At 46.0% G+C, this 20,497-nt stretch overlaps 1 protein-coding gene across 1 annotated transcript in view; it reads right to left on the bottom strand.

Annotated features, from left to right (window-relative positions):
• Tnfrsf19 (TNF receptor superfamily member 19) overlaps nucleotides 1–20,497 on the bottom strand; it is a 68,576-nt gene that overhangs the window by 19,516 nt on the left and 28,563 nt on the right. Inside the window, exon 4 of the mRNA XM_052190502.1 lies at nucleotides 13,556–13,641. Coding sequence (XP_052046462.1) covers nucleotides 13,556–13,641 — 86 coding nt within the window. The remainder of the gene's footprint in view (nucleotides 1–13,555; nucleotides 13,642–20,497) is intronic.

The following is a 20,497-nucleotide window of genomic DNA, read 5'->3' as shown; positions in this document are numbered from 1 at the left end:
CCTAATGGCTCAGGAAAAAGTTTGCTTGAAGTACATCCGAGACTCAAGACTTGTGCAATTGGAAAGGTATGCACCAGTCTCAGTTTGGAGGCTTCTCCTCTGTGAATGACTATACCCTGGTGCCTTAGTCACTGTTCTGATACTGTGAAGAGACACCATGACCAAGACAACTCTTACAAAAGGAAGTGTTTAATTGGGAGTTTGCTTACAGATTCAGAGCTTGGTCTGTGATCATCCTGGTGGGGAGGGTGGCCGTAGGCAGGTATGGTGCTGAGAAGTAGCTGAGACCTTTACATCCTGATCTGCAGGCAGCAGGGAGGGAGGGAGGGAAAGAGAGAGAGTGAGACAGACAGAGACAGACACAGAGGCAGAGATGAGTCAGAGACAGAGACAGACCAAAACAGACAAGGCTGGGGAAACCTCAAAGCCTGCCCCCAGTGACATACAATGTCACACCTCCTCTAACAAGGCCACACCTCCCGACCTTCTAATCCTATCAAATAGTTCCACTCCCTGGTGACTAAAAATTCAAATATATGACCGAGACCCGCCAACATGGGCTGCTAAAGCAGCTACATAAACCCCTTTGGTTCATATTGAACCTTACTGACTCAGAAGACACCTGGGAAATAGAAAGTATGGCCTTTGAGGTCCCTAATCTTTAATGGTCTGCTTCTGACAGTGGTGGCCCACGTAGCACTTCAGAAGAGGGGAGGTGAAGGGACAGTGACATGCGTCTCCTTCCCCAGGAGAACAGTGGTCGGTCACTCAAAAGCACCGGTCCAGGCTAGCAGGTTACAAAGCAGCACTGACTCTACTGACTGAAGTTGTAGTAAAGAGTTGCAAATTTCCTTCAAACTTGACTTTGGATTTATTAATATAAAATGTTGACGGTTTCTACCCAGGGAACAGAGAGACACTAAGCACACTGCTTAGGAGCTGAGCTTAGGACTCTTGCGTCTCCTTAAGTGGACAAAAGAAAGTTCTAGACGGACAAGATAGAGCCATGTTCTCTACTCTTGCACATGTGTGCACCACACCGTCCACACACAGAGACGCTCACGAGAGAAAGCTAGAGGGAACCAGTAGACAGGGAAGGGCAGGGCAGGCATGATGGCCAGAGGTCAGTGTTATCAGCAGGGACTGAGGTGATGTGAAATGTATTCAGCTGGCAGTGTCCGGAATGCTTGGCAGGTCCTGAGAGAGGGAGATGAGACCCTGAATCACACACATGAGGCGAGGACGCACAACCACGGGAAAGACTCAAGGCAGGGGTGGTGCTGCCGGAAGACTGAAGCTTGGAAAACTACAGACTTAATTTCCTCAGTTCCATTTGCTTGTAGATCATTTGTCCTAGGGATATATTTCCCACTAGGCTAAGACAGATCCATATTATCATAACATGTCTTTGAGGAGAAAGGAAAGAGAGAAAGGCAGTCGGGAAGAGCTAACTACTGCTGGGGAGTAGCTAGCAGGGCAGGAGGTCTTCAGGCTCCAAATGATAACTGCATCCACTGAGGAGGTCTGAGGAGACGTCTGGTTCCTTCAGAGGAAATCCATTCCTAAGGAGAGCTCTTTCTTTTAAATTCCTCTTTAGCACTTGCTGGATGCCATTTGGCATTTTAATTAGCATAAATACTATAATTAACACTAAAAAGAAATCATAAGGCACTAAGCAGCAGTTGATCATCTGCAGCATTTCTTTGCAAACACAATAAAGTTAAAAGAATTTTTCCTGCTTGCAAGGATGCTCTGTTCTTTTTTTATTACCCCACCCACCTAAAAGTCTCTCAGTGTTTCTTTGCTTGGAAAAACAATGAGGTCTTTAAACTCTGCACCCAGAAGCAGGAAAGACACCATAAAGGAGAAACACATTACGATGGCTTTGAACATCTGTGGCCAAGGGACAGGAAACTCAAATAGGACCTCAAAGGGACAGAAGCTGGATTGCCATCTGGGAACTGAAACAAGGGAAACCAGGGCCCTGCCCTCCCAACTCTAAGCATGCAAGCTCTCCTTAACCCCTGGAGTGCCACACTGCACCAGAGTCCTTGGAAAGCAGGGCTCTGACAGGGAAAAGGCCCTATGGAAACAGACACAGAGACGCTGAAGCCAGCCAGCGCAATTTTCCTAGGCTCCCAAATCAGTGAGGTGGGCAGTAAGAAAGAAGTAAACTGTGGGACTGGACTCTTAAATTATGTATTTCCACCCAGAGAATAAGTGTTTGTGCATAGTTTAAAACTCCTGACTCAGCCTAGAGAAAAAGAAAAATCCAGGCTTACATAGCCGGCGTCCCCACAGCCTCCCATTCGGGCAGAGCTACTCCTGTGTCTAACTCATCTACATTTTAAAACCAACAGAACACAGGTGAAAGATCAGAGAAGTTTGCCAGATTGGAAAGAGGGCACTTTTCTTGAGTCTTAGGACATGAAAGGAATTTGAAAATTCAACCCATGTTTTATTATCACGTGTGGTTTCTAACATCTCCATCTGGTACATGAAAAAAACAGGGGAACCAAAAATAAACTGTCTGTGAGGTGTTATGGCCAGGACCCAAAATCAAGACTTCCTCAGAATGAGCATGGTATGTGACCAACCGAGAAAGTCATCAAACAGGGACTGTTCTGCATCTGTCTTGAACAAATGATGTGAAATGACAGACTGAAGGAGAGATGACAAAGGACTACGGGGAGGGGGGAGGAGGAGAGGGTGGGGTGGGGGTATAGTTAGGCATCCACCTGTTTCCCTAGAGCCTAAACCACAGAAAACACCGTTGATGATGTAAAATGACACAGTATGATGTGAAAACCCCTTAGCCGCTCTCCAGTGTGTGGTTTCTCCTGATGGTCAGCTCTGTCAACCTGACAAAGTCTAGAATCACCTGAGAAGGGAGTCAGAATGAGGACTGTCTACGTTAGGCTGGCCTGTGGCTGTCTCGTGAGGGATTTTCTTAATTGGGTTAATTAGTAAAGGTGGGAAGGCTCAGACTGAACGTGGGCTGCGTTATTTCACGGGTTGGCCCCTGGACAGAAACGGAGACAGTGTGCTGAGCATAGGTAGGTGTCATCCACTGCTCCCTGCTCTTGACTGTGGATGTAATATGACTGTTTCAGTGACCTGTCACCTAACAAGAATGATGGACCGAACCCCAAGACTGTGAGCCAAAGAAATCCTTCCTACCTTGCTTTAGTCAAGGATTTTATTACAGCTACGGGATACTTTGCTGTTGCTGTGATAAAACCCTATGGCTGAGGCACCTTAGGTAAGACTTTACTTTGGCTTACAGTACCAGAGAGACAGGGTCCATTGAGGTGAGGGTGAGGGAACTGCTGGAGTAGGAAGCCAGAGACCTCACATCTCAACCACAAGCAGGAGGCAGGGAGGGCGAACTGGGGAGTCGCTGAGGCTGTTCACTCTCAAAGTCTGCCCCAGTGACCTACTTCTTCTCCCTAAACAGCACCATCAGCTGGAAACCAAGTGTTGAAATGCCTGAGACTAGGGGGATATTTCTCATTCAAGCCACCACACATAGGAAAGAAAACACCTAATTTAGAAAAAGTGTATCAGTCAAATGTTGTTCTTTGTCACTTCCATTGACATATGTGTGCAGGTAGGGGGCTGGGGAGGCAGTTACCCCTTAGTATCCTGGGGGGATCTGCCTCAGGGCATATATTGTCTTCTGAATTCCAAAATCCACGGTGGTCAAGTTTCTTCTAACAAAACAAGTAACATTCCATAGAACCTCAAACACCTTCCTGGAGCATAAAGCTTCCTCTACATGACTTGTAATGTCCAATACAGCGTGAAGGCCGCTGGATAGCTATACAGTACTCCGAGCCGAAGAAAATGTCTGTGCAGAAGCACGGCTTCAGAATGTTCTTGACACCCCGATTGGTTGACTCTGCAAATGTGAAATCCACAGATAAGGAGGGCCAGCTATATAACAGATTATTATGTTCTTAGAGTAAAAACCGGTAATTAAGTCAGCCAAACGGCACTTATTTAAGTTAAATTAATTAAATTGCATTAATTAAATTAATCATCAGTTCTTGAGAAATGAGCAGAAAGCCTGTTCCTCAAATGCATTTACTGCACCAGCTGGGCATTTTCTGCTTAATTAGGAGACTAGGTCCCTGCTTCCTCCCTTGTTCCCAAAGTCTATTCCCACCAGCTTCCATTGCTGTAGCTAACATTGCCGGCTCACAGGAGTCTCCTCCCTCTTCTGACCAAGCTCCTAATCTTTATGCCCCTCCAGCCGCCACTCACACTGAGACCCAGCCCCTGCTGAGTGGGTTCCCACATCGCAGTTGGGTCTCTGTCCTCCGGACTCCTAATTTGGGCCTTCCTTTACACTTTACTGTCTTTATAAACCACTTTGATCCTGGCATTCTGAAGGTGTCCCTTAACACACTGCTCTGGTTAAGCAGCAACCCCGACACATTTTAAAGAGCGGTTGACCTTAAAGAGAGGCAGAGTTCTGTCATCTGTCACAGGAAACCTGTTCCGGGGCTATTCATTTTGTGTTCCCGTGCCTGTGTGGGTGTTTAAAGAGACCCGCCATTCCTCAGATGCTGCCCACCTTTTTTGTTTATTTTGATATGAGGCCTGCCTGTCTTCATCCCAACACCAGGATTCCAAGAACACTCAGCCATCCCGGGCCATTTACACACAAGTTGCAGGGTTGAACCCAGGCCCCCCAGTTTGTCGCGCAAGTACCTTACCAGCTGAGCTATTTTTCTACCTCAGGAGTTATTCTTTTTAAGCAGGTTTTAATTTGTTTTTCAGTACTGCGGACGTTGTGGACAATCATCTTGAGTAAAAACGTTTATGTCAACACTTTTTAGGAATCTGGATGAAAATGAGGCCTGAATGGGACATGGGGAGATTTGCATGTGCAAACTTTAAATAGCAAACAAAAAAAGCCGACAGGCTCAGTCCCCTTTGGGATGGCAAGGCTCTGTACCTGGGGTGGCTGTAGTTTTGTATGTATACATGTCAAAGCCACTGAGTGATGTACTTCAATAGGCAATCCTCTCACAAGAAAGTATGTTTCAGTAAAATTGAAAATCTAAGGCTAACAGTTACAAATTTACCTCCTTTTAGAATTATAACTGAGTATCAAGGAGAGATGATTTTTGAATACTTAAGAAAGTGGCTAAGTGAATCACAGTGTGCTTAAAGCCTGTCTTGGGAGCTCCTAAGATACTTTCTCTGAGATGATCAAGGTAAACAGAGCAGTTGGGACAACATTTTAAAGACTCAGTGGGAGACACTCTTAAGCTGAATTAATTTCCAACTTGAAATTTAACTTCAAGCTTCTACTTTTGAAGGGGAGGGGCTGGGCCTGTGCTCAGGGGCTCCTGAATGCCTTACTCTCAGATGCCAAGCCTGGGCCAGCGCTAGTGCTCTAATACCCTTTTTGGCCTATGGGGAATTTTGACCTACTATTTTTCGGCAGTGACTCAATTACACTGTTGACTGTTCTTTCTCGCTGTGTTAATTACGGAATCTGAGCCGCTCCTGCCTCTGTACCGAACATGCCCAGGCCTCTTCCCTTGTCATTATTCCCAAAATAGCACAGCAGAGCCACGCAGGTTGATTCAAATCTAGGGTTGAATTAAATTACGTGGAAGATCTCTTATATGAACGTGGAAGATCTCTTATACGAATACCGAACTGGTTTGGTACAAGAGACTTGAGCATCCAAGGTCACTGGCCTCCTAAGGCTGGGAGTCTCACCCCAGAATCAATCCCCAGGGGACACCAACGCACGAGCGTGCATTGATTTTTACAGTGTTGGGAATGGAACCTGGTCTTCACGCATGCTAGGCAAGCACTGTACCACTATACCACAGTTCTTGTCACACTGTGGTTTATAATTTCTTAATCTAGGCCTCTGGGGGTTCACTTGGAGCTTGGCAGGTCTATGTGGTCAGGCAGACCCCTGCTGAAACCCCTTTTTCTTCCACTTGAGAAGGAGCTGACAGAGCAGGCTGAGAAATTCCAGTAAGGATTCTGGCACCTTCTTGAATTCAAGAGGGATTTACTATGTTATACACTGTCCTAGTGCTTTTTTCATTCAATGATGAAAATAAAATTTCTTAGGTTAAGGCCCTCTTCAGGGAGCAGACTTGGAAATAGTTGGACACTAAGTTTAAAGGCCATCTAAACTGGTCCCAACTAGGTTGTGAATGGTCTCTGGCACATACCAACAACATCCCAAGAATAAACATTCTCTGGACGAAAGTTCCAACTACACAGCCCTGTGAATCTGTGACTGCACTGAATTCTCCAGCTGATGGCTTCACCCCTGCATCCCCCCCAGTCATTTCTTCCCATCGTTTCCTGGGCACTCGCAGATCACAGATCCACTTGTAAAAAAAAAGCCCCACAGCTTATCGATAGGGCCTGATAGGTTTCATTCATTATTTTTAAAATAAGCTGACTTAATCTAAAACTCATTCAATGTAGTGCTATCCTTTGATCAAATACAGGTTATTTTTCCATGAATAAATATTTAAACCAGCCCATAGGTTTAAAGGTCTAGAAGAGACTGAGGGGTAAAGCCAAGAAGGAAGATACACAGGGGACCAGGTAAGAACTGGTTCTCAGTTTCTCAGAAGGGTGGTCCTTTTCTCCAGAACCAGACAGGCAAGAGCAGCGCCAGGCTCAGGGGTGGTGCGATCCAGTCAAAACACCTACATCTCTGCTCTTCCTTTCACAGAAGAGATTGATGGCTTGTATTGAGAAATTTCTATTGGGAGAAAAGGATGTGTTAAGAATACCCTTAGAAGGATTTCTGAATCCTACAGCTGATGAAACCACAGCCAAAGAACCATTAGGGGCATGAGTCTCAGACAACTGGACCAGTACACAGGGCAATCGCATGGAGTTCTCTCTAGAGGCCAGGACATGTGGATTGAATTGCAACAGTCCCTCCTTCCCTGAAAATGCTATGTCATGACAGGTGTCGATTACCTAGGACCCCAAGCATGACCAAGATAAAAACAGACAAACAAACAAACAAAAACCCAAACCAACCAACCAACCAAACAAACAAACAAACAAATGAGAAGGCACAATGGCTGACATTTGTGGCTCCAGTCCTGGGGAGGCTAAAGAACTGGTATGTAGTCCAGGATGGTTTAGGCCAGAGTGAGATTCTCTCAAACAACAACAAAATAAAACAGAAGGAAGAAAAAGGCTCCCTCTGATGACATCTGATCACCTCTCCACCCTTGGAGCTTCTGGAAAAACAAGAACTCTAATTACCATATTCAATGACATTAGACCAAAAACCCTCCTGCAGCCAGTCATCCATCGGGATGACTAGACGACGAGTTTGCATTGCACTAAAGGCCACCAGTGAGACTGAGCTCTGGGTTCCTGTGGCTGCTCTGGGGTCAAGATCCTCACTTGACGATGGCTCGGTGATGGTCTGCCCTGCCGGCTGGTTGCATCCACTTCTCTGACTCTCCTGTCTCTGGAGCTTTCTCTCTCTCTCTCAGACTGGCGATTCTTACAGCAAAAGATAAGTTTGCAGCCAGGAGTGAGAGCCACGGGGCTGGAATCTCAGTGATGTGGAGGCTAAGGTAGCAGAATGCCAAGTTCAAGGCCAGTTTGGACTTATATTGGTAGACTGTATCTCAAAGTGCTAAGACTTGGGAACACAGCTCAGTGGTTTGTTAAGCAACCTTTGAGATGAGAACTACTTTGATTTATTTTTCAATAAAATAATGGAGTCACATAATAGTGACAGGAAGTCAGAGGCAAGAAGAAGCTCACAGACTGTGGTATCTTAAACCGCCCAATGAAGAGAGAAAAGTGGGGAGTCTCTGCTCAGATCATGGCAGGAGGCTGACTCTCCAGAGCTGTACCCCCCATCCAGGGCTGCACTGCCTCTGCTGTGTTCTGTGATCTTTTCCTCCTATCTTCCCTACCCCACGTTCTGTTCAGCAGGAGAGAGCTAATTTCAGACATCTCTCTGAGCGGCTTCCTCTGTGGGATGCTGAAGGTATTTGTTGAACACACACAGCCACACTCCACTGTTCTCCACACAGCACCCACAGTGAGGCTCACGAGCAGCCTCCTTTCCAGAGTGACCTGGCAAGACACCAGCGAGTCTCGGTCTGGGGACCAGAGACAACTTCACGACTCCCAGTAAGCTGAGCCCTTCATTAGTGCATACTGGCTTTGTGGATCATAATGCAGGGGTTGCAGTAAGTATTCTGGAAAATCTGACCTCTGAGCGTTAGCAAACTCGCCAAAAAGTCTACTTCAGAATCAACAACAAAAGCCCCATACATATGCTAGGTACACAGAGCAAGTGTGGAGGACCTTGCAGTATAGACAGGTATCCTCCTGCATCCACACACTGCTTTAGTGTGGAGTGCCTTGCACTATGCCCATCTCTTCTGCATCCACACTCTTTCTTAAAAATTGGATATGTATATGCTCAATAACACTTGCATACATCTGTGTGTGTGTTGAAGGTCAGAGGTCAATGCTCCGTGTCTCCCTCAGTTGACTTCCATCTTACTCTTTGACACAAGGTTTCTCACTGAAATTGGAGTTGGAGCCCATCGATTGCTACACTGGGACATGTGTACCAACCCAGCCATCCCCCCTGCAACACACAGCCTCCAGTGCAGTGACTACACATCCATCACCATGCCCGGAATTTATGTGGCCTCTGAGGACCTGAACTCAGGTCCTCGTGCTGCATAGCCGGTGCTTTACCTGCGGAGCCACCCCAGCTCCCTTTCAAAATGTTTTAGAGAGCTGCGGCCTTATGACAATCCAAGCAGTGTGGCAGTCAGTGCAGGCAGGGATTCCAAGAACGCTAGTGAAATTAGTGTGGCCTGGGACTAGCTTTGTGCGAGAGGAAATGCCTAATGGGAGACGGAGGAGATTCAGAGCATCAGAGAGCAAATCTTTCCACAGCTTATTTGTGCAGCGAAGAAAGTCTGAATCGGGGCTCAGTAGCATGTGTTTATATGCCCAGCTACTCGGCAGGCTGGGACAGAGGATCACTTGAGATGGGTTCAAGACTAGCTTGGGCATCATAGTGAGACTGCAGCCAGAATAGAAGGGGCCTGAAGGTGCAGCTTGGCGAACAGAGCACTGCCTAGCATCCCGGGGCTTGGAGCCAGCGCTGCGACATAAATTCATAAACATTGTCTAAATAGACACTTCCTTCTTTACAGAGTAGGCTTATGACCCTGCCGCAGCAAAGTGATCTAAACACAGGAAAGAAGCGCCCCTGTTGCCATAGTTACTTTTCTGTTGCTGTGATAAAATACCCTTCCTGATAAAAGCATCTTAAAGAAGGGTCTATTTGACTCTGCAGGTTGAGGGTACAGTCCCTGATGGCGGCAAACGCAAGGTGGCAGGAGCCTGTGGCCGCAGGCCACACTAGGCACATGGGGGGGGGGGGAACGATGGTGCTTGCCTCTGTATTCCCACCTCAGTTAACCACATCAAGAACTTCCCTCACAGGCCCGTCCAGAGTCTAACCTAACATAAATAATCCCATACAAGTGTGCCTGGAACAGCAGTTCCCAACCTGTAGGTTGCCACCATTGGGAAACACAGATTCCCACCATTGGGAAACACAGATTCCCACCATTGGGAAACACAGATTCCCACCATTGGGAAACACAGATTCCCACCATTGAGAAACACAGATTCCCACCATTGGGAAACACAGATTCCCAATGGTCTTAAGAACTGAGACACAGGGACTGGAGAGGTGGTTCAGTGGTTAAGCACACTGACTGCTCTTCCAGAGGCCCTGAGTTCAAATCCCAGCGACCACATGATGGCTCACAACCATCCTTAATGGGATCTGATACCCTCTTCTGGTGTGTCTGAAGACAGCTACAATGTACTCATATAAAACAAATAAATAAATTAAAAAAAAACAGAGATACAACTTACACCAAAATTAGTTATTAAGTGGCAAAATTAGTTATTAAGTGGCAATGAAAATAAACGTTAATTGGGAGTTCCCAAATATAAAACACTGATGTAACTCCCATCTTCTCTTTGACTCTGTTTTACTCCCTGGATACAGGAACAGTAACACCCAGGTAGTAGTCTGGGCTATAACTAAGTGAACGTGTCCACAAGCCCCAGATACAACTCAGGACGTCCATCCCTGTGCTGTTCTGCCTTGCTCAGGCTATAATTCCACCTGCCTTTTGTCCCATTACCTCTCCTGCCCTGACCACGCAGTTAGGGATATGGTAGTTCAGGAGCTGGCTTCTCCTGGGACAGTGCCTCATTTACCTATCTCTGGTGCATGTGCCCAGCAAAGGACAGAACAAAGGGGCTGTCTATTCTTTGATATGCTGGCAGCTGAGGAGCCTTCAGTCAGCTAGCCTTTTACCTTTCCCATGTCCAGTTCCCCCCACCCCCAATGCATGCTGAGGACCCCCACAACAATGGCGTTTGTGAAAGTGAGGCTCCTATCGACCCACAGCCTCTCTGCCAAGTCTCCAATAGCATCAATTGGTGGTAGAGATTGGCTGATCTTGGAACAGGGCCTGACAGTGGCATTGCAGACAAAAGAAAGGCATTTTATGTAACGTTCCCAACTACAGGCTTTGTTCTGACTGCATCAAATGTGTGCCCACTTGGGACAGGAGAGAGAGAGAGAGAGAGAGAGAGAGAGAGAGAGAGAGAGAGAGAGAGAGAGAGAGAGAGAGAGAGAGGAAAACACCAAAGACATTTTAGAGCTAAACCCTGCCTTGGGTCTGATGAAAAATGCAGAACTTGTGGGATTTTTCTTGAGTACTGTTTATTCGATTTGGGTCACTGCTGTGGCTGGAATAAGTGGTTTAGAAGTGATTCAAAGAGGCTTTCACCAGAGTATGACTGTGTTTAAAGTGTGTTTAACCTAGATGTTTGCTCTGTTCTCCAGGGCTCTGTACAGCAGGCCACGTGATTATAAAGTCATAGCCATGAGATAAATCTCTGCGTGTGGGAGAAAGGAGACCAGGAGGTGCGTTGACCTGCAGCGTTGGCAGCGGTGTGGGACTCGGCACTCAAAACGTAGATTCCGGCTCCTCGTATTGATGCGTAATAAGCCACATTGCTAAACAGTGGTTATATTCTAATCACTTGGAAGAACTTAAAAGACCTTCTTATATCATGAATTAAAGTCATTTCACAATTAACTTTAAAAGGACATTTGAACTTATTGTACATTTATGTTTGCTTAAGGGGCAAAAATAGAGGGAAACACCAGTAGTCCCCTGAAGAAGACATTTCTAGTACCGGGGCTTTATAAAACTCATCTAGCAAAACACAGCACTTGCAAGTTCTTCCTCATTGATTTGCTATCTATATGTTTTCAGAAGAGAGCTGTGAGGGCTCCCCGTAGGGTAGGCGATTGTGCTCGTCCCCTTCCCTGCTTCAGGTATGGCTTTTCCTGCACACCATTCACAAGCTTTGCTGAGCAGCGTGTCACAGAAGCTCTTGGACTGAGGGTCTCTGCTCGCCATGTTGCCCTTACCCTGCACAGGCCGGAAGCCTCGCCAATACGGGAAGATTCACATACCACACCCTTCTACATGCCTGTGTTACCAAGGATACCAGGACTTGTTTTGGGTTTTGCTGTTGTTGTTGTTGTTGTTTTTAAACAAGGTATTACTCTATATCCTAGGTTTGCCTCAAACTCAAGGCCATCCTCCTGCCTCTGCCTCCTGAGATTATAGCTAAATCATTATGCCTGAGGCAATACTAAGACTTTTCTTCTCTCTACACAGAGTGCTGAGCAGTCTGTTAGTCTAAGTGCTTGGGAAACATTCTTTGAAAGAAAACAAAAACAAATTAAAAAGCATATGAACCATCAGTCTTTGGAAATGGAATACCAGTGTGAATCCACATTTTTGTTTTGAAGAAGAAAAAAGAGTGTCCTGGGACCCTCCTCCAGTCTAGTACCCAGGTCCTGGGACCATAACTCCTCTGAGCCTAGATGCCCCAGCTGAGCCTGTCCTGGTGTGCACCTAGAGACCAACCCCACTGCCGGAGGCAGCCTGAAGGAGCCTTCTTCCCACAGCCTTGGGAGGCTCAAGGGCACAGGAGCCCCCGGGGGGGCCTGAAAAAGAAGTTCTTTGTGGATAGATTGAAAAGCCCAGAGGAGAAACACAAACAGGAGGCGTCAGCATCACTTTCCCCAAAGACTTCCAGATCTCCTTAGAGGGGATTAGTTAAACTCTGGACTGCTTCCCGAGGAAGGTGCCAAAGACAGCAAAAACCTCTTTGACAGAGGCGAAGCTCACCAAGACCCCAGGCTCTCTCCATCTGAAGTGGCAAGCCACTTCTGACCTCACCACTGTCTTTCTTTACTTTCTAGAAAGTGTGACGCTGGAGGAATGTATATTTCTATATGTTAAACTAACTGTCTTTTCCAAGTTGTATGACCAAAGGCTTCATAAGGCATGAGAACTACACGTGAGTCCTGTGCTCAAAGGTCCTTTCGTGCTATCTAAACTAGGCTAGCTCGAACCCTAAGGCAAAACATTCCAAAGCCCCGGACTTTTGATTGCAGTAAATCAAACCCAGCACATCATGTGTGGGGGGGAGGGGAGGGCCCCAGTAATTTCCAGCTCTAACCTGGTCTGTGCAAATGTCATTTGTTTAATAACAGATCAGCTTGCCTCCTAAAAAATATGACAAACAGGACCAGGTCCTTGAGTTCTAATTGGCAGGAGGATGTTTCACGTGTACATGCATGAAGAAGACCCCATCAGTATCTCCTACATGGTAGATTTGTAGAGTGGTTAAAGAAGGAGCCAAGGAAGGAAGGCCACAGGATTAAACAGTGCAGCTTGGTTTTTGTTTGGCTTTTGTTACAGAAAGAGGCAAGAGGGCAGATACCATGGGTCAGAAAGCCTGTCCTGCAAGCCCTGCAAGCTAGGACGGCAGAGCCTGCCTCACCCTTCCCTGACTGACCCCATGCCTTGCCTGGGTGGTTGTCAGCCACCTTTTCTTAACATTAAGACAGTGAGCGGCCACCATGCAGGGCGAGCATACAATAAATGTCTTTGTTTTCAAGGGGAAAAAAAGTAATGGTCAAAAAAACGAATGTTAACACAAAGACTCAAGTGTCTCCTGTGCTGCTGCCCCCAGGCCCTAGGAGTGCAGAGTCTTCTCTCTCACTGATTTGACAGGTGAGAAGAACAGAAGAATTAGTGAGCAGGTGGAGGAGGAGGGAGTCCCTGAAGGAAGTTCAGAAAGTGTCTACCCCTGTGTGATCCTGTCAAGGACAGAGAAAGGGACTCCCCGGAGTGTGTGAGCACGGAGTGTGTGAGCATTCGTCCCCAGACAACCCAGTGAACCCCGATCTCCTGCACTGAGCATCTAAGGTGAAGGGGAAAAAGGAACAGGACTCAGCGATGCAATGCCCGTTTCCCTTGGGCAAGCAAATCAAAGGTCACTGGTGACCGAGGCCCACAATAAAGGGCTTTCTAGACACAGGGTTTTTTTTTGTTTTTGTTTTTGCTTTTTTTTTTTTTTAAGGTCTGCTACCACTTGGCACATCACTCACAGTGTGGTTCATAGGGAGGAGGTGGGTCTCCGCAGGGCACACACTCCATGTCTTGAAAACCAACCAGTTTGGTCTTCCGGTAGAATCTAGAAGAGCGAGGAGAGAGTCCTGGTTAGTGGTGTCACCTAAGTTCACTGTGGCAGCCGAGCATCACGGACGGCATGGGTCACCAGCAGCCTCCAGAACCAGCTCTTGGTGATGTAAGAAGCAGCCAAAGGCTGAAGGTGGGAAGCAGTGTGCAGATCCAATTCCTTACATAAAACTTGTCGGCTCCTCTCTGGGATGGTTGGGATGTCAGAGAGGGAAGATGAAGCTAGTGGGCTCTGGCAATTCTGTTGTAATCTAAACCACAAACACCTCTTAAATAAAGTACTAGCTTTAGCATTTGAAATTTAGGAGCCCCAAACGCAGCATGTATATTTTCATGTTACATACAAAAGAGTAATTTGTGGTTGTTTCTAGACAGTGGGAACTTAAGTCATTCAAGACTCTGTTTAAATAAAAAAGAAGTAATAATTTAATTTATTTTAAGGAAAACCTAAAGCATCAACAACATAGCTAATGAGCAGCATCAAATTTAAAATTATTATGATCATGCTACTGCCTGTAAATTAAATTACAGGGACAAACTTAAAATCATTACTATGAAAGTGGTATTACAAGTAAGAAAAAGTACAACGTTCATTCTCCACAGAGCATTATTCACAATTAAACCAGAGTCTCCATGCAATTAAAACGGGTTTTAAATGCTTAATAATCAAGTGAATGCAAATTGATGTGGAAATGTATTGTTTTTATTTGGAAAGTAGGGAAAAGGTTAGCGTAGGCACATAAATACACAAGGGGCAGAGCGGTGGGGGGTAGGTATGGAGGGAGGCTGGGGCAGAGGAGTAGACTGTGGTACCATCCGTAGAACCAAATAAAAGCAAAACTACTGGAGAGTGAGAGAAAAGAAAACAAACTTTAAGGTTTACCAAGCTGTATTCATTGACTCACAACCTGTCTTAAAACTCTAGATTCTGAATCTTAGTCTTCATACTTGGGGGAGGCGCTTTTAAAGTTAGAACTAATGTCCGGATCATTACCACCTGACTGGTAATGTAGTGATTATCTTGAGCATTAGAGTCTGACCTGAAGTTCACTGTGTGTTGTGAGCAGGTTGGTAGTTCTGGAAGCGTTATAGTTGTTTGGTAAAGGTCGTACCTGAGCCTGCAGTGTGCTGGCTGGCCGGCCTGTAAACCTGGGAGGATGAGGCCAGCCAGAGCAACAAGGGGAGACAACCTCAAAACAAAACAGGACCCCAAACTCACAGACCCCTCGCCTAAGCTACAGCAGTAAAAGAGTGCTGGATGTTTCTGCTGGACTGACGGACAGCACTGGCAGCCCCTCTGGTCCTCTGTGACCCGTGCCCATGCCGCCCTTTGCCTGGTGTTCATTCCAACTCACCAGGATTTCTTCACCTCCAGCCTCACAGGCGTGCTGGCCTTGGGAAACATGACCTATTTTAATAAATTATTTTGGTAACTGGATTTTGTTTGCTTATTAGGGAAAACGCAGCCATCGCAACTGTCTTGCCACAGGGGAATTTCTTATTTTTTAGAATGTTATTCAATTTTGAAATTAATATTTCTGTTTTGTAAAGTAGTTTTAGAATATGCATTTTTTGTGCCTTTAGTGTTTGCTTTAAAAATATTGGGTATTACTTCTTCATCTGCTTTTTTTGCTCTTACACAAAAAAGCTTTTCTGTATTAAAACAAATCTTATAGATTTTGTCAGTATTTAATTAAATTATATTTGGTAATTTTCTGGATGGGAGTATAAAAATGTCGATATATTACAATATTTATTTATTTTTGTTTTTCAAGACAGGTTTTCTCTGTATAGCCCTGGCTGTCTTGGAACTTGTTTTGTAGATCAGGCTGGCCTCGAACTCAGAGATCAGCCTGCCTCTGCTTCCCAGGTGCCAGGATTAAGCTGTGAGCCATAACACTTGTATATAAATAAACTACAACATTTATTACAACATAAAGAGATTACAACATTTAACAAGTCACCTTTAATTAAGAACTCTCCCTTTAATGTTGTTTGTCTTTGTGTAGAGACAGGATCCCAGCAGGTCGTCCAGACTGGTCCCCCCACCCCCCACCCCCACCTCTTTCAGGTGCACGCCAGAGGTATATTACTGGTTGTAGGGTAGTTCTCTTAGTATCTGAACCGACTGCTACTCCGCGCCCCGGCAGTGCACAGCAGCCAGTTCCTGCCTCTCCCCCAAATCCATATTTTTCTTAGTTCTTCCGGTTTGTGTTTGGTAGTAGCCATTCTAATGAGTATGAAGGGAGAACTCGCTGTGATTTGAGGGGAAGCTTCCTGAAGATGAATGATGTGAAGAATACGTGAACGTACTCTTGTAGGCTTGTCTGCTGTAGAGCAGATCATCTTTGCAGCAATGCTATTTGAATCCTTTCCCCAATTCTTTAATCAAGTTAGTTGATATTTGTTGTTGTTGAGTTATGGAAGCTCTTTATATACTTGCATATTAACCCTTTATCAGACAGTCGTAATTAGCAATCACTGCAAAAAATAAAAGTTGATTTTTTTTTTTTAAACTTTGTGTCCATATGAGGATGGATGTGTATGAAGAAGGCTGGAAGGACTTACAGGAAATCAAGCTTGGGTGTTGTTCTTTGGGTTTCTTCCACCTTGTTTTTTTGAGAAAGGGTCTTTCGCCGGCCGGGCTGACTGACCAGTGAGCCTCAGCATCCACCTCCTCAGCACTAGGAGTACAAGCCACCACACCTGGCTTTTCTACATAGGTTCTGGGGCTCAAACTTGGGGTCTTATGCTTACAAGATAAGGACTTTACCAAGTGCAGGGTCTCTCCAGCCCCTGCCTGACGTGTAGATGTTTCCTCTCATTCCACGGGTGTCTGTGAACTGTTGATGTATGATTGAATGCGTGCTGGCTCTGTCTTGTTGCACAGGAGATCTTGAGTTTGATGTATCATTGTCAACTTTGGTGCCTGTGCCTTGGTGTCACATCCAGAAACTGTCTCCAAATCCAGTGTCAAAGTTTTTTTCTTATATTTCTGTAACACTAGGTCTTGTCCTTAGATGTTTAAATCAATTTGAGGTCGATTTTGTACAGAGCATAAGGTAGGAGTCCTTCTATTGCTTCCACGTGGATATCCCAGTTTCTTGATTCTGTCTCCAATGGAAGGAAGCTTCAAAGGTCACCAAGCAAGGGCACATCTCCAGGCTCCACTTTGTGTTCTTTTGATCCCTTTATCTGTCTCTGCACCATGGTGTCAGATATTCCTGAACAAGCCATAGTCAGATCAAAGTAGAAGATTGACCAAGCACCGAATGTAGCTGGGATATGATCTTATTTACCAAGTTTTAAATGTGTTCCCATTATAAGTGACAGAGCTTCCTACTGTATTATCCATTACCCCGTTGAGGTCAAAGGTGAACCCTGGGCATTGCTTCTATCATTTTGTGTGTGTGTGTGTGTTTGGTTTTTTTGTTTTTTTTTGTTTTTTTGTTTTTTCGTTTTTTGTTTTTTGAGACAGTTTCTCTCGCTAGCCAGGAGTTCATCACATGGGCTACATTGGGCTAGGACTGCACATGTACACACACACACACACACACACACACACACACACCAGGGTCGGTCTTTTGACTATGGGTTCTGTGGATAGAACTCTGGTCTGCACAGCCATCACTCCATGCTAATTAGGCACAATTACTGATCCACCGTCACTCTCTCTCTCTGTCTCTCTCTCTGCCTCTGTCTCTGTCTCTCTCTCTGCCTCTCTTTCTTGCCTCTCTCATTCGTTAAGAGTACCACAGTTTGGGGGGCACAGAAACAGTTGCAACTGCATTTCCTGTCCAAGTGAGGTAGGAAACAGATTTTTCAATTGAAACAAAATGAAAGTGAGCACAAACATTCACCGTGCTAAGTGTCTGGTTTAACTGGCTGCAGAATCTGCAGCAAATCTGCCCTTGGCTTTCACACATATAATATAAAAAGACAAAAGCAACCCACCCTGGAAGGTGCTTGCTCACTGTGTGGTGAAAACTGGCATGCAAATACATCTTACAGATGCAAAACTCACAGGCGGTGGTTGTGAGGAGACAGTTTTTAGTGAAGTCAGTCCAAGTTAGCCTGGTTAGCCTGGTGAACGCTCTTTAAAAATGCTGTTCTAAGAAAGTGTGGTAGACCGCCACACTTCCACCATCGAGAGCTCTTCTGCTATGCAGAGCTACGGCACACTGGCTCGGGTTTTACAGTGCGCTGGCTCGTGGCCTGTGAACCTCCATCAAGCTAAGGCTCAAGTCTGCCACGCACATGATCTTGGATAGACACAAAACTACCTTGGTGACAGCTTTGTTCATCCCAGCACTCCAGGCTCAGGCTAGCCCTCCAGCCCACAGTGGACCTTGCCCAACAGTTCACGGTCATGACTGAACACTGCTAGTGACAGGATTAACCGAAGAGCCCAGGCCTCGCCAACAGTGTCACTCACTGTTATCCTATCTGCTATCCTGTTCTTATCCTATGGACAGGATAAGAATCTAGGCAACAGGAGAGAAGACTGGAAGTGTGCAAGCCAGTTCAGACAGCTCTCCAGAGCTAGAGGCCATCAGGAAGCTAGAGTGTAGAATGGCCTGGGACAAAGAATGGGCAGATGACTTGAGTCATTTTCTGTAAAACTTCCTGGTTCCACAGGCGCCTACCCAAACAGGAGGCTCAGCGCTGGGAGAATCCTTGCCCTTCTACTCACAAGCGGAGTGACTATGGCCATCAGTCACCACGCTAGGGACCAGTTTCCTTCTTTGAAAGGAATGCACAATGCTCCTTCTGACATAGCAGCCTGGTTTTGGCGACAGTACAGTGCACAAAAATACCTGGTTATAGGAAGTGCTCCTTAAGTGGGTTGACCACCAGAAGCATTGAAGAGCTAGAGAGGCCAGGTTCTACTTTGCAGAACTGGATTCCACTTTCGCCCAGAACAGAAATGATGGACCACGTGAGGTCCACTGTCGCTCTGATACAAGCTCCTCTAGTTTGGTTTCTATTGCTGTAATAAACACCACGACCAAACGTCTCAGGGGGAGGACAGCGTTTACTTCAGCTTACATATATAGTCTGTCCCTGAGGGAAGCAGAAGCAGGAGAGACTCAAGGCAGGAACCTGGAGGCAGCAGCAATAGAAGAGTGTTGCTTAACTAGTTTGCATGCACACACACATATACACATACACACACACACATACACTCACACACTCACACACATACATACACACACTTACACACACATATACATATACACATACACACACACACATACACACACACACACACACACACACACACACCACCTGCCCAGGGATGGTACCAACCACTGTAGGCTGGGCCCTCACACATCAGTCATTAGTAAATAAAATGCCCCACAGACCTGCCTACAGGCCAATCTAATAGAGGCATTTTCTCAGCTGAGATTCCTCTTCCCAAGTAACACTCCAGTTTGTGTCAGACTGACATAAAACAAACCAACCCCCAAACCAGGACACAGCCATCTGAAGCCTTGTGAGGGGCAAGACCACTAATGGGCAATCCTGTCTCGTATCTGTTCCGTGTTTCCTAGGTACTGGGCGCTCTCCTAGGAACGCTTATGCTTTACATGTTAATTCCTCCAAGAACTGCAGGATGTCACGACTCTCAGATGACAGCGTGTGAGTGACTGGAAGGAAGTCAATGGACACACCTGGAAGCCAAGGAACTGGGTCTTTATCATCACTTAGCTTGTGGGCATTGAAGACCGTGATTTACACACACAAGTGAGCACATGCAGACACATACCACACATGCACACACATATGCACGTACATATTTATACTACACATGCACCCACCTACCACATGCACATACATACATGCACATGCATGTACACACATGTACACACACACACACATACATACACAGAGGACATGCTGTATTAGCATTGCTGGTGAACTGCTTCCTGGAGGCCACACCTACAGGGGCCATCTAACCTCTTGCCATAGCTTAGTGTGTGTGTGTGTGAGGGGGTATGTATGTGTGTATGCACATGGTGTGTGTGTGTATGCATATGGTATGTATGTGCACATGCAGTATGTGTGGGGTGGGGGTGTGAGTGCATGTGTGTGTGTGTGTGTGTGTGTGTGTGCGCGCGCGCGCGCGTGTGCACGCGCGCGCGCAGCACACCCCAGTGTGGTTCTTGGTAAAAGCCCAGGAGGCTGCTTTGAAAAACCAAGTCCCCAGTCCAGCTAGTCTCTCAGGGGCTGCCTCCCTAGATTTGCAACCCAGGGGCCTCAGCTTAGCCCCACTCCCCAGATGAGACAAGACACGCACAGACATGCTTCCATCACAGAACTGTAGATCACAAGTAACAGAGACATGCCAGAGGTTCCAGGCATGTTCTTCAACTTAGGCTTGCACAAAATTAAAACTCCATTAATAGCTGGGCATGGTAGTGCATGCCTGCCATCCAGTATGGAGAGAGAGAGGCAGGAAAATGGGGAGTTCAAGGTTACTTCAAGCTACACTGCAAGATCTTGTCTCAAAGCAGCACAGAAGAACAATTCCCCTCAAACTGTCCTAACTACATACATCTACAGTCATAACTTAGAGTTTTGAAACGACGGCGCTTTTAGGTCCGCTTTAAAATGACAGACTTGTTAAGCCGTAATTCACGTACTATACAAGCCAACCCCTGAAAGGGTATTATTATAGTCATGGAGCTGGGTAACTATAGTTACGACAGATGTTATAACATTTTATCATCCCCAGAAACAAAATGTCTAACCATTATCATCACCCCCATCCTTCACAATGCTCCCCAACCAGCCCTCAGCCCAGGCTGACCAAGTGGGTTTTCCATATCTGTAGATTTGCCGTTCTA

This window comes from Apodemus sylvaticus, chromosome 8 (assembly GCF_947179515.1).
Source record: "Apodemus sylvaticus chromosome 8, mApoSyl1.1, whole genome shotgun sequence".
NCBI classification, from domain to species: domain Eukaryota; kingdom Metazoa; phylum Chordata; class Mammalia; order Rodentia; family Muridae; genus Apodemus; species Apodemus sylvaticus.
The sequence above is the reverse complement of the archived record's forward strand: the minus strand, read 5'-3'. Positions and strand labels throughout refer to the sequence as shown.